The 14,148-nt window shown below is 42.8% G+C and overlaps 1 protein-coding gene across 4 annotated transcripts in view; it reads left to right on the top strand.

Annotated features, from left to right (window-relative positions):
• The window catches only part of cfap65 (cilia and flagella associated protein 65), a 156,079-nt gene that overhangs the window by 135,121 nt on the left and 6,810 nt on the right, over positions 1-14,148 (top strand). For 3 of the 4 annotated variants that reach the window (XM_067987025.1, XM_067987026.1, XM_067987027.1), the window contains one exon: positions 823-894. In XM_067987025.1, the coding sequence (XP_067843126.1) occupies positions 823-894 (72 nt within the window). Of the gene's footprint in view, positions 1-822; positions 895-2,356; positions 2,451-14,148 lie in introns of all 4 variants that reach the window. The other variant, XM_067987028.1, reaches the window with a different exon arrangement.

A 14,148-nucleotide genomic window follows, 5' to 3' on the forward strand; every position in this document is an offset into this window, starting at 1 on the left:
GGTGTGGACCCTTCCCGGGGTACATGTTCGCAGGTACAGGCGGCCCTGCGGTACCTTTATGCTTTAGTTAAGACATCCAGGGGTCGATTTTTTTCACTCCCCTCTGTCTGGCGCAAACCAGTCAAAATGGAGCGAGGAGGGGGGCTCCTTCCCCACCTCGATCTGGCAGATTGCAATTTTAATTGGCAGGAGGCAAGTGGTCCTCTTCAAATATGGAGATTGCACTCTGATGACGTCATTTTAACCTGAGGCCTGAGCAGAGGCAGCAGCGGTGGCAGAACCTGCCGGGAACAGCAGGCCAGAGCCAGACGAGCCCCAGTGAGGTGAGCAGGAGTACTCCTCCGGACCCCTACAAGGGAAACCGTGGACTTCCCTCTGTCCCAGGGCTTCCCCCCCCCCCCCCTCCCACCCGGGGCACTTAAACCAGTGCCGGGGACCGTTCCCCAGGGTCCCTGGCGGCAGCCTCCTGCTGCCTGACTTTTAACGGCCAGGGCAGCTCAGTTGCTTTTCCACCAACATCCCTGGGCCCCCCCCCCCCCCAGCAATCCCCCACCACCCCAAATGTCAGTAGGAAACATCAATGGCGGCCTCTCCATCAATGCCTCGCCTCCAGAGCTCCTCCGCCTCCCACAAACCTCCCAACAATGAGGTCAGTTGGAGTTCTCCAACTGTTGCACCAGGTGGAGCTCAGCATAGACCGGGGATCAAACCCGGGTCAGACTTGAGCTCCAAGTCTTAATCGCATAATAGGCCGTCTGAGGAATAACCTGATATGTTATTAATGAAATTTTGACAGTAATCTCTAGCTTTCTCTGAATTTAGAAGTACTATGGAGCCTCTTAGTATCCAAGATATTACACTGAGTAAGATCGAGTTGGACCACAGCCTTCCCAAGTAAGTGATGTTGCTTCACAAGTTATTTATAGCATTATTTATAACTTATTTATGGCATTCAACAAGATGTACATTGTTTGCACAACCCATAATTCATAGAATCACAGAAGTTGCAGCGCAGAAGGAGGAGGCCATTTGGCCCATCACGCCGGTGCCGATGCAAGCTCTTTAATTGGAGCTACCCACTGTAATCCCACGAGTCTCAGGCATTAGCCGTACAATGCTGCCAGGGATGGTGTAGCATTTGGTTCTTTCATGACAGCATTGTTATTGGGTCTGCTTTAATTCCCACTTCCGCTTTAGGAATTACCTTTTGACTCAATAAACTGCTCGTGCTGCAGCTAGGCCCCTGCCCCACCCCCATTCTCTCCGGCAGCTCCACAGACTGCTAACGATGATTAACCCTTTACTGTCATCCGCAGCTTCCGACTCCGTTAACACGTCGTTTATTCAGCAAACGCAACTCAAAATTCCTCAAGTGCTTCACGCGTTGATTTTCCAGCAAGAATTCAATTCACTCTGTTATGCTTAGTTAGTTTATAAGGCATTGATTAAATTGTACCTTTTAAGAGTTTAATCCCAGCCTAATATTGCCCCCCCGAAAATCTGGGGGACGGAGGGGGTGGTGGAATTCGAAACCCGGCCACGAGCCTCCAATAAATGTAAAAACACTTGGGGTTGGTACCTTGACAAATATATATGTCAAGGAACCAGACGAATCCGTAACCGCCCTCACTTCATTCCTCACTAAGGAGCCGTCTGGGTTTTACCGTCCAGCTTGGGTCTAGGTGTGAGCGATGTCTTAAGTCGGCTCGCTGAACTGACTGGCATCACCCAGTTCGTATTGAATGTGAGTTCACTTTGCCAACCCCCAATTAGGATACTCACGAGCTACTGAGTGAACAAATTAATCCTTTCTCACCAAATCGCCAAAGAAGAAGTCAGACAACAAGTCGAACACTAACAATTATTTATTGACTTCAAAACCACGACTATCACTTCTTAAATTCAAACATTGGGTATACAGACAATTAATAGATTTAAATAGTTATAGACAGGGTCAGCTAGCAGTTTGAATAACAAATAATTAATGGACACAATTCCTTAACGAAAAGCATAACAGAGGATGTAAAGGCAATTCATTGTATCACTGTAATTCAGCATTAACTAGATCGCTGATTATTAGATTATAGTTGAGATCAGTGTCTGCGACTGATACAAATTAGTGAGATTAATCTCGGATTAAAACCCTTAGACAGCTGACAAGTTAACAGCAAAGACAGCCAGTCTATTGGATAGATTAGGATCTATGTGTTGGTGGTTAGCAATGTTTCCAGAACTTATACGACCATGTCCTTGTGAGTGGCGTGGCCGAGTTGATTTTTTTTTTCCTCCCCTGGGATGGCGGTGTTAACTGCTGGAACGTCAAGTTGATGACCCCCTTTGTATTTATTCCACGCAGATCCTCTGTTCCGGCTGAATCCACTTTAAGCACAAATGACGGTATCTTCTATGTGGCTTAACTCTCACCTTCCTTGATTTCAGACACTTGTACAGTTAAGTGACACACTTATCTCTGCCTCTGACTGGCTGTGTAGCCGTACAATATAACTTTTATAACCTCTTACTCTCTATCCTGAATATACTTTGTGCTTGTGAAAGTGCCCTTTCACACCTGTTGGGTAAATATCATACAGAAGAGGACAAAGAAAATCTTCTACAAAGAGAAACAACACCTTACGAAGAGGAAGAGAATCTGATGAGAAGTGTGCCAAGCACCCTCTTTATATACCCTGAATTCAAAGAAAAGCCCCATTTCATTCAATTGACCAATCTGAGTGACACGTGTGTCCGAAGGGTTCGCCTCTTTTAGTGTCAATCACTTCTACAGCCAGGTAAAGACTCTGGAAGATGTCCAAGTTAATGAGGCAAGGATACATAGGCATACCAAGGACTACTTTTTACTCCACTAACTTCCAATCTTCTTTTACCAAAGGATTCTACACAGGAGCAGATAGGGCATTACATATTTATGTTCCACTAACAAACTAGTCCTCCTTGGCTCAGTCCTCAATGTTAGCGGTCTTATCGTGGCAAGGAATGTCCTGTTTAATCAAATATCTTAGGATCGTTTTCCCAGCCATCTCTCAGTATCCAGCTTAATTACTAATTCTATATTGTGTGGTCATATTTTGAGAACACAATTCAAGCAGTTTACAGGGCACTTTCCCTACAGAGGCAAGAGTTAGACCAACCGGGACAAGCTGACTTTGGAGTCTGGTGCAGGTAGAAACAAAAATGCTTTCTTAAATGAACCTGAAGAGGGCAAGTCGTACTACATTTAGTGATGAGTAATGAGCCAGACTTAGATAAATGTTCCCTTACTGTTAGATTATTAACTAACATTGATCATAATATGATCGAATTCAATGTTAGATTTGTAAAGGAGAAACTTAACACAGTTACTAAGATTGTAGATTTTGGTAAGGCTAACTTTAATGGGATGAGACAGAGACTGATGACAGCAAACTGGTCAAAACAGATAAACATTGGTAGGTGTTCAAAAAAGAATTTAGTTTAATACAGGACCAGTAGATACCCCTAAGGGGCAAGAGCTCTACTTACCAAATAAAAAACACCAGGGTCGACTAAAGAGGTGAGAGATAACATAAAACTAAAGGAAAGAGCATACAAAAGTGCAAAGAATGGTGTAGATCCAGGGGACTGGGAGAGATATAAAGAACAACAAAGGAAGACAAAAAAACGATAGTAAGAGCTGCAAAACGGGAATATGAAAAGAAACTTGTGAGGGATATCAAGATGAACGCAAAAAGTTTTTACAATTATATTGGAAAAAGGGTAGTCAAGGGTAATGTGGGCCCTTTAAAAACATACGCGGGTAATATTGCAAATGAAAATAAGGAAATGGCAGACTTGTTGAATAATTACTTTGTGTCAGTCTTCACAGTAAAGGAAGAGGATAATGTGGATAATATGGAGGAAGAGGATGTCCTAGAACAATATTTAATGGAACCAACCAGGGAATAGGCTATTTTAGATCTTGTATTGCGTAATGAGACAGGGTTAATTAGTAATCGCACAATAAAGGACCCTCTGGGAAGAGTGATCATAATATGATAGAATTTCACACTGAGTTTGAAAGCGACATACTTAAGTCAGAAACTAGAGTCTTAAATTTAATTATTGAGTAAAATGGGCATATACTGTCTGGAGTTTAGAAGAATGAGAGGTGATCTCATTGAAACATACAAGATTCTGAGGGGGCTTGACGGGGATGATGCTGAGAGGTTGTTTCCCATGGCTGGAGAATCTAGAAATAGGGGGCATAGTCTCAGGATAAGGGGTCGGCCATTTAAGACTGAGATGAGGAAGAATTTCTTCACACAGGGTTGTGAATCTTTGGAATTCTCTACCCCAGAGGGCTGTGGATGCTGAGTCGTTGAATATGTTCAAGGCTGAGATGGATAGATTTTTGAACTCTAGGGGAATCGGGCAGGAAAGTGGAGTTCAGGTCGAAGATCAACCATGATCGATTGAATGGCAGAGCAGGCTCGAGGGACCATATGGCCTACTCCTGCTCCTATTTCTTATGTTCTTATATAGGTATGAGGGGTGAGGTAGATTGGGAAATTAGATTGATGGGTATGACAGTAGATAAGCAATGGCAAATATTTAAAGAAATATTTCAATATTCTCTATACGTATACATTCTATTGAGAAATAAAAACTCCACGGGAAAAGCGATTCATCTGTGGCTAACTAAAGAAGTTAGGGATAGTATTCGATTAAAAGAAGAGGCCTATAATGTTGCTAAGGAGAGTAGTAAGCCTGAGGATTGGAAGTTTTAGAAACCAGCAAAGGATGACCAAAAACTTGATAAAAAGGGGAGAAAATAGAATATAAAAGTAAAATAGCAAGTAATATAAAAACGGGTAAGAGCTTCTACAAGTATGTAAGAAGGATGAGAGTAGCAAAAGTAAACGTTGGTCCCTTAGAGGCTGAGACAGGAGAAATTATAATGGGGAAATTAGGAAACGGCAGATACGTTAAACAAATATTTTGTATCTGTCTTCACCGTAGAAGACACAAAAAGCACACCAGAAATAGTGGAGAACCAAGGAGTAAAGGAGCAAGATTAGAAAACATTTCTACACACAAAGGGTGGTAGAAGTTTGGAACTGTCTTCCGCAAACGGCGATTGATACTAGCTCAATTGCTAAATTTAAATCTGAGATAGATAGCTTTTTGGCAACCAAAGGTATTAAGGGATATGGGCCAAAGGCGGGTATATGGAGTTAGATCACAGATCAGCCATGATCTTATCAAATGGCGGAGCAGGCACAAGGGGCTGAATGGCCTACTCCTGTTCCTATGTTCCTAACTCAAAACAATTAATATCACTAGAGAAAAAGTACTGGACAAACTAATGGGACTAAAAGCTGACAAATCCCCTGGACCTGATGGCTTACATCCTAGGGTTCTAAAAGAGGTGGCTGCAGAGATAGTGGATGCATTGGTTATGATCTTCCAAAATTTCCTAGATTCTAGAATGGTCCCCATGGATTGGAAGGTAGCAAACATTACCCCACTATTCAAGAAGGGAGGGAGAGAGAAAACAGGGAGCAACAGGCCAGTTAGCCTGACATCGGTAGTCAGAAAAATGCTGGAATCCATTAATAAGGAAATGGTAACAGGGCACTTAGAAAATCATAATATGATTAGGCAGAGTCAACATGGTTCTATGAAAGGGAAATCGCGTTTGACAAATTTATTAGAGTTTTTTGAGGATGTAACTAGCAGGGTAGATAAAGGGGAACCAGTAGATGTAGTATATTTGAATTTTCAAAAGGCATTCGATAAGGTGCCACATAAAAGGTTGTTACACAAGGAAAGGGCTCATGGGATTGGGGGTAATATATTAGCATGGATAGAGGATTGGTTAACAGACAGGAAACAGAGAGAAGGGATAAACGGGTCATTTTCAGGTTGGCAGGCTGTAACTAGTGGGGTGCCGCAAGGATCGGTGCTTGGGCCTCAGCTATTTACAATCTATATTAATGACTTTGACGAAGGGACCGAGTGTAATGTATCCAAGTTTGCTGACGATACAGAGCAAGGTGGGAAAGTAAGCTGTGAGGAGGACACAGAGTCTGCAAAGGGATATAGACAGGTTAAGTGAGTGGGCATGAGGATGGCTGATGGAGTATAATGTGGGAAAATGTGAAGTTATTCACTTTGGTGGGAAGAATAGAAAAACAGAATATTTTTTAAATAGTGAGAAACTTGTAAATGTTAGTGTTCAGAGAGATCTGGGTGTCCTCGTACAAGAAATACAAAAAGTTGGCATGCAGGTACAACAAGAAATTAGGAAGGCAAATGGCATGTTGGTGTTTATTGCAAGGGGGTTGGAGTATAAGAGTAAGGAAGTCTTACTACAATTGTACAAATGTGTACCGTTTTGGTCTTATCTAAGGAAAGATATACTTGCCTTAGAGGCGGTGCAACAAAGGTTCTCTAGATTGATTCCTGGGATGAGAGGATTGTCCTATGAGGAGAAATTAAGTAGAATGGGCCTATACTCTCTGGCGTTAGGAAGAATGTGAGGTGATCTCATTGAAACATATAAGATTCTGAGGGGGCTTGACAGGGTAGATGCTGAGAGGTTGTTTCCCCTGGCTGGAGAGTCCAGAACTAAGGGGCATAGTCACAGGATAAGGGGTCGACCATTTAAGACTGAGATGAGGAGAAATTTCTTCACTCAGAGGGTTGTGAATCTTTGGAATTCTCTACCCCAGAGGGCAGTGAATGCTCAATCGTTGAGTATATTCAAGGCTGAGATCGATAGATTTTTGAACTCTAGGGGAATCAAGGGATATGGGGATCGGACGGGAAAGTGGAGTTGAGGTCAAAGATCAGCCATGGTCTTATTGAATGGTAGAGCAGGCTTGAGGGGCCATATGGCCTACTCCTGCTCCTATTTCTTATAATATACCTGACATTCCAGGGAAACTAATAATGAATCAAGGACTGGAACTCATTAAATTTAACGTAAGCAAGAAAACAGTGTTGGAAAAATAATGGCACTAAAGACTGACAAATCCCCAGGACCTGATGATTTCCACCACAGGGTTTTAATGGAAGTAGGTGAGGAAATTGCAGATGCTTTAGCCATAATCTTTCAAAGTCTCTTGATTCAGGAATTGTCCCTTTAGATTGGAAAATTGCAAATATAACTCCATTATTTAAGAAAGGTAAGAGAAAGAAACCAGGAAATTATAGACCTGTTAATCTAACTTCTGTTGTGGGGAAATTACTGGAATATATAATTGAGGACAGTGTGACTAAGCACTTAGAGCTGATTAGAGAGAGCCAACATGGATTTGTAACAGGTCATGTCTAACAAACCTAATTGAATTTTTTGAGGAAGTGACTAAAGTAGTAGACAGGGGAATGTCTATGGATATAGTTTATATGGACTTCCAGAAAGCATTCGATGAAGTTCCACATAAGAGACTGTTAGCTAAAATTAAAGCTCATGGAATTGAAGGCAAATTATTGACCTGGTTAGGAGATTGGTTAGGCGGTAGAAGACAGAGAGTAGGGATAATGGGTATGGACTCGAATTGGAAGGAAGTGACTAGTGGTGTCCCACAAGGGCCTGATCTGGTGCCTCGGCTATTCACTCTATTTATTAATGACTTAGATAACACAATAGAGAGCCATATATTCAAGTTTGTTGATGACGCAAAGATTGGTGGCATAGTAGGTAGTGCAGATGGGAGCATAAAATTACAAAGAGACATTGATAGATTAAGTGAGTGGCCAAAACTATGGCAGATGGATTTCAATGCAGCTAAGTGCCAGGTCATCCATTTTGGTTCAAAAAGGACAGATCCGAGTATTTTTTAAATGATGAAAAGCTGAGAACAGTGGAGGTCCAAAGAGTTTTAGGGGTCCATGTACACAGATCTCTAAAATGTAGCAGTGAGGTACAAAAAAATTTCAAAAAAGCTAATGGAATGTTAGCCTTTATAACGAGAGCTAGAATATAAAGGGGAGGAAGTTTTGCTATAGTTATACAAAGCCCTGGTTAGACCACATCTGGAGTACTGTGTACAGTTCTGGGCACCGCACCTTAGAAAGGATATATTGGCCTTGGAAGGAGTGCAGCGCAGATTCACCAGAATGTTACCAGGGCTCCAAGGGTTAGATTATGAGGAGGGATTACATAAACTAGGCTTGTATTCCCTGGAATATAGAAGGTTATGGGGTATTTTGATTGACGTTTTTAGGATTTTGAAAGGAATTGATGGGGTAGATAGAGGGAATCATTTTCTATTGGTGGGGGAGTCTAGGACATGGGGACATAACCTTAAAAATCAGAGCCAGGCCATTCAGGAGAGAAGTTAGGAAACACTTCTTCACAGAAAGGTTGGTAGAAGTGTGGAGCTCTTTCGCACAAAAAGCAGTAGCTGCTAGCTCAATTAATAATTTTAAATCTGAGATGGATAGTTTTGCTCGACCAGGGTATTAAAGGATCGAGAGCCAAAGTGGGTGGATGATGGAGTTAGGATTCAGGTCATCCATCATCTTATTGAATGGCAGAACATTCTCGAGGGGTTGAATGGCCTACTTCTGTTCCTGTGAAGCTAGTAATCCCAGGGAACATTCTTACTGGCCTGTGTTTAAGAAGTTTTGATACCACTGAGTTTTAATAAATACTCACCTTCATTGATAGTTCAGCCTATCTCAACAAAGTAAGTTGTCTATGTTGTCAAGACAATTTAAGGGAGGTTTGACCTTGCAGATATGTCCCAGAAGTTTCCTGAAATGTTGCCTTCTATGGTGAGCGCCTCAGTCAGCAACCGGTACAGTTTTTGGGTAGCAGGAGCAGTTGGGTGTGTAGGAGTGGGATCTCATCCTCTGTAACTAGGTAGTGAGGGAGACAGCCTCACGAAAGCCTGATAGTCTGGGAGACACCACGAAATGGTGTATAATATCAGCAAGATGCCCACTAATTCCAGCTGGAACCGTTCCAACATAGACAGCGGGAATTTAAAGTGGCATTGTGGGTGAGGTAGTCTTAAACGTGTGGGCCACATTCGGACAGTGATTTCTACGGTGACCTATGACCAGGGGGGGGGTCACAGACGCATTTGCTTTGCTGCGATGTCTGCTGTAAGTACGGTTATTGAAGTGTGTGCCATATTGTAACTGAACTGAAAGGGTCTTTCAGAATAGTGTGAGCAAAGACCTGTAAAGGCAATCTCCCTCAACGCAATCTCATCAAAAGACTAGAGCACATTACATACATTTCATTAACTAATAGTTAGCATCAATTTCCATGTTAAATATTTTAAAAATCTGGTATTTTAAAAACAATATTCCCAATTTTCTCCCCTGAAGGGGTGTGGACCCCTGCTGGGATATTGTTCATGGGCACAGGCAGTCCTGCAGTCCCTAGGTGCACTGGCTAAGGCAGTGAAAGTCAGTAGGAAACTTATTTACCCCACCATTGACAGCCTCACTTTCAATGCCTTGCCCCTCCCTCTCTAAAATCCCTCCGGCTTTCCTCTTGCCTCCCAAAATCCTTCCGCCCAAAATCTTTCCAACTGATCTCCTTCCTCCCCAAATCTACGCCCTCTATCTCCTCCACTCCCTACCTGCTTTTAAAATCCATTTTTTTTTTACCCTGCCCCATTTCCACCTCTTCCGTATTCCTCCCGCTCGGTGCCCATTTCGTTCCCTGATCTGTAAAACATTCTTGGACATTTCCCTGGTGAGGAGCATAATATAAATGGGCCGGTTGCTGTTTTTCCAATCTGAGCCTGTTTTCACACTTTCAAGCATGGTTCATGATTTTGAACACCTCTAACAAATCTGCCCTTAACCCTCTCTGTTCTAAGGAGAACAATCCCAGCTTCTCCAGTCTCTCCACATAACTGAAGTCCCTCATTCCCGGTACCGGAATCTCTTCTGCACCCTCTCTAAGGCCCTGACGCCCTTCCGAAAGTGTGGTGGCCAGAATTGAACACAATACTCCAGCTGAGATCTAACCAGTATTTTATAGAGGTTTACCATAACTTACTTGCTTTTGTACTCTATGCCTCCATTAATAAAGCCCAGCATCCCACATGCTTTTTCAACAGCCTTCTCAACTTGTCCTGCCACATTCAAAGATTTGTGTGCATACACCCCCAGGTCTCTCTATTCCTGTACCCCCTTTAAAATTGTACCATTTAGTTTATATTACCTCTCCTCATTCTTCCTACCAAAATGTATCACTTCGTTAAATTTCATCTCATAGAATCATGGAATCATAGAAAGGTTACAGCACGGAAGGAGGCTATTCGGCCCATCGAGTCCACGCCGGCTCTATGCAAGAGCAACCCAGCTAGTCCCACTCCCTTCAAAAGGGAACTTGAAAGGAAAAAATTTGCAAGGCTACGGGAACTGCAATTTTTTTCCTTTCAAGTTTCCTTTTGAAGGCCATGATTGAATCTGCCTCCACCACCCCCTCGTGCAGTGCATTCCAGATCCTAACCACTCTGCCATGTGTCTGCCTATTTCCCCAGTCTGCCTATGCCCTCCTTGTGCGGGTAGGGAAGAGCGACCATAACATGTTAGAATTCCTCATTAAGATGGAGAGTGAAGTAGTTGAATCAGGGTCCTGAATCTAAATAAAGGAAATTACGAAAGTATGAGGTGCGAGTTGGCTATGATAGATTGGGGAACTTTACTAAAAGGGATGACGGTGGATAGGCAATGGCTAATATTTAAAGAACGTGTGCAGGAATTACAACAATTATTCATTCCTGTCCGGCACAAAAATAAAACAGGAAAGGCGGCTCAACCGTGGCTTACAAAAGAAATTAGGGATAGTATTAGATCCAAAGAGGAGACATAAAATTTCCAGAAAAAGCGGCAAGCCTGAGGATTGGGAGCAGTTCGGAATTCAGCAGAGGAGGACAAAGAGATTGATTAAGAGGGGAAAAATAGAGTATGAGAGTAAACTAGCAGGGAACATAAAAACTGACTGTAAAAGCTTCTATAAATATGTCAAGAGAAAAAGAATAGTGAAGACAAATGTAGGTCCCTTACAGTCAGAAATGGGGGAAATTATAATGGGGAACAAGGAAATGGCAGAACAATTAAACACATACTTTGCTTCTGTCTTCACAAAGGAGGACACAAATAACCTGCCAGAAATGTTAGGGAACCAAGGGTCTACTGAGAGGGAGGAACTAAAGGAAACCAGTATTAGTAAAAAAAATAGTGCTAGGGAAATTAATGGGGCTAAAGGCTGACAAATCCCCAGGGCCTGATAATCTACATCCCAGAGTACTAAAGGAAGTGGCCCTGGAAATAGTGGATGCATTGGTGATCATCTTCCAAAATTCTACAGACTCTGGAACAGTTCCTACAGATTGGAGGGTGGCAAATGTAACCCCCCTATTTAAAAAAGGAGGGAGAGAAAAGACAGGGAATTACAGACCAGTTAGCCTAACATCAGCAGTGGGGAAAATGCGAGAGTCTATTATAAAAGATGTGATAATGGAACACTTGCAGGGCATTAACAGGATTGGACAAAGTCAGCATGGGTTTATGAAAGGGAAATCATGCTGAACAAATCTACTGGAGTTTTTTGAGGATGTAACTAGTAGAATAGATAGGGTAGAAATAGTGGATGTGGTGTATTTGGATTTTCAGAACGCTTTTGATAAGGTCCCACACAAGAGGTTAGTGTGCAAAATTAAAGCACATGGGATTGGGGGGAATATACTGGCATGGATTGAGAACTGGTTGACAGACAGGAAACAGAGAGTAGGAATAAACGGGTCTTTTTCCAGGTGGCAGCAGTGACTAGTGGGGTACTGCAGGGATCAGTGGTTGGGCCCAGCTAGTCATAATGTATATCAATGATTTGGATGAGGGAACTAAATGTGACATTTCCAAGTTTGCAGACGACACAAAGCTGGGGTGGAATGTGAGCTGTGAAGAGGATGCAAAGAGGCTCCAATGTGATTTAGACAAGTTGGGTGAGTGGGCAAGAACATGGCAGATGCAGTATAACGTGGATAAATGTGAGGTTATCCACTTTGGTTGTAAAAACAGAAAGACGGATTATTATCTGAATGGTGATAGATTGGGAAAAGGGGAGGTGCAACGAGACCTGGATGTCCTTGTACACCAGTCGCTGAAAGTGAGCATTCAGGTGCATCAAGCAGTTAGGAAGGCGGATGGTATGTTGGCCTTCATTGCAAGAGGATTTGAGTACAGGAGCAGGGATGTCTTACTGCAGTTATACAGGGCCTTGGTGAGACCACATCTGGAGTATTGTGTGCAGTTTTGGTCTCCTTATCTGAGGAAGGATGTCCTTGCCATGGAGGGAGTGCAACAAAGGTTTACTCGACTGATTCCTGGGATGGCAGGACTGACGTATGAGGAGAGATTGAGTCGACTAGGCCTATATTTATTGGAGTTTAGAAGAATGAGAGGTGATCTCATCGAAACATATAAAATCCTAACAGGACTAGACAGACTAGATGCAGGGAGGATGTTCCTGATGGCTGGGGAGTCCAGAACCAGGGATCACAGTCTCAGGATACGGGGTATGCCATTTAGAACCGAGATGAGGAGAAATTTCTTCACACAGAGGGTGGTGAACCTGTGGAATTCTCTACCACAGAAGGCAGTGGAGGCCAAGCCATTAGATGTATTCAAGAAGGAGATAGATATATTTCTTAATGCTAAAGGGATCAAGGGATATGGGGAAAAAGCGGGAACAGGGTACTGAGTTCGACGATCAGCCATGATCATTTTGAATGGTGGAGCAGGCCTGAAGGGCCAAATGGCCTCCTCTTGCTCCTATTTTCTATGTTTCTATGAAGTTTGTTACTATCCTCCACATTTTTTACTGCATTGTGTCATCTGCAAACTTTGAAATTATTCCCTGTATACCCAAGTCCACATTGTTAATATATATCAAAAAGATCAGTGGTCCTAATGCCGACCCTTGAGGAACACCACTGTAAACTTCCCTCCAGTCTGAAAAACAACCGTTCACCAGTATTCTCTGCTTTCTGTCCCTTCGCCAATTTTGTATCCACGCTGCCACTGTCCATTTAATCCCATGGACTTTAATTTTGCTTACAAGTCTATTACATGGTACCATATCAAATATGGTGCAGGATATTTGTTTTACTCTATTATATCGTATATCTATCATATAAAATTCTTCGAGGGCTTGACTGAGTAGATGCTGAGAGGCTGTTTCGCCTAGCTGGAGAGTCTCGAACTCGGGGTCATGGTCTCAAGACAAGGGGTCGTTCATTTAGGACTGGGATGAGGAGGAATTTCTTCACTGAGGGTTGTGATTCATTGGAATTCTCTACCCCAGAGGGCTGTGGATGCTGAGTCGTTGAGTATATTCAAGACTGAGATGGATAGATTTTTGGACACTTAGGGAATCATGGGACAAGGGGATAAGGCGGGAAAGTGGAGTTGAGGTAGAAGATCAGTCATGACCTTATTGAATGGCGGAGCAGGCTCGAGAGGCCTTATGGCCTGCTCCTGTTGCTATTTCTTACGTTCTTATTAACTTTTTTGGGGTAATCAGTGGTGAGATCAACCAAGACTTTTAAACCTATTCGAACTAATGGTTTTATTAACATTGAAACAGTACAGGTTTACAGATAGTGCTGCATCCAACCTTTAAATCAATAGTAAATAAAACAGAAAAGGCTGGAAATACTCAGCAAGTCAGGCAGCATCTATGGAGAAAGAAACAGAGTTAACGTTTCAGGTCGATGACCTTTCGTCAGAACTTGAAGAAGTTAAAGATTTAACAGTTTTTAAGCAAGTACAGAGCCTGGCAAAGCGGGAGAGGAAGTGGAGGGGAGGGAAGAACAAAAGAGAAGGTTTTGACAGGGTGGAGGGCAGAAATGATTGAATGACAAAAGAGATGATGATAGATTGCAAGGTGGGTGGAAATAGAACAAGTGAAAGAAAAGATGGGTCTAGAGGAGGTGTAAATGGCAGCAGCAGAACCATTACCAGCACCTGCTGTCTGATAAAATGGGAACAGTGGTTGTGATCTGAAGTTATTGAAATCATTGTTGAGTCCAGAAGGTTGTAAAGTGCCTCACCGAAAGATGAGGTGCTGTTCCCCGAGCTTCCGTTGAGCTGCAATGGAACAGTGTTGGAGGTCCAGGTCAGAGTGGCAGTGGGACG

This window comes from Heptranchias perlo, chromosome 7 (genome assembly GCF_035084215.1).
Source record: "Heptranchias perlo isolate sHepPer1 chromosome 7, sHepPer1.hap1, whole genome shotgun sequence".
Classification (NCBI taxonomy): Eukaryota; Metazoa; Chordata; class Chondrichthyes; order Hexanchiformes; family Hexanchidae; genus Heptranchias; species Heptranchias perlo.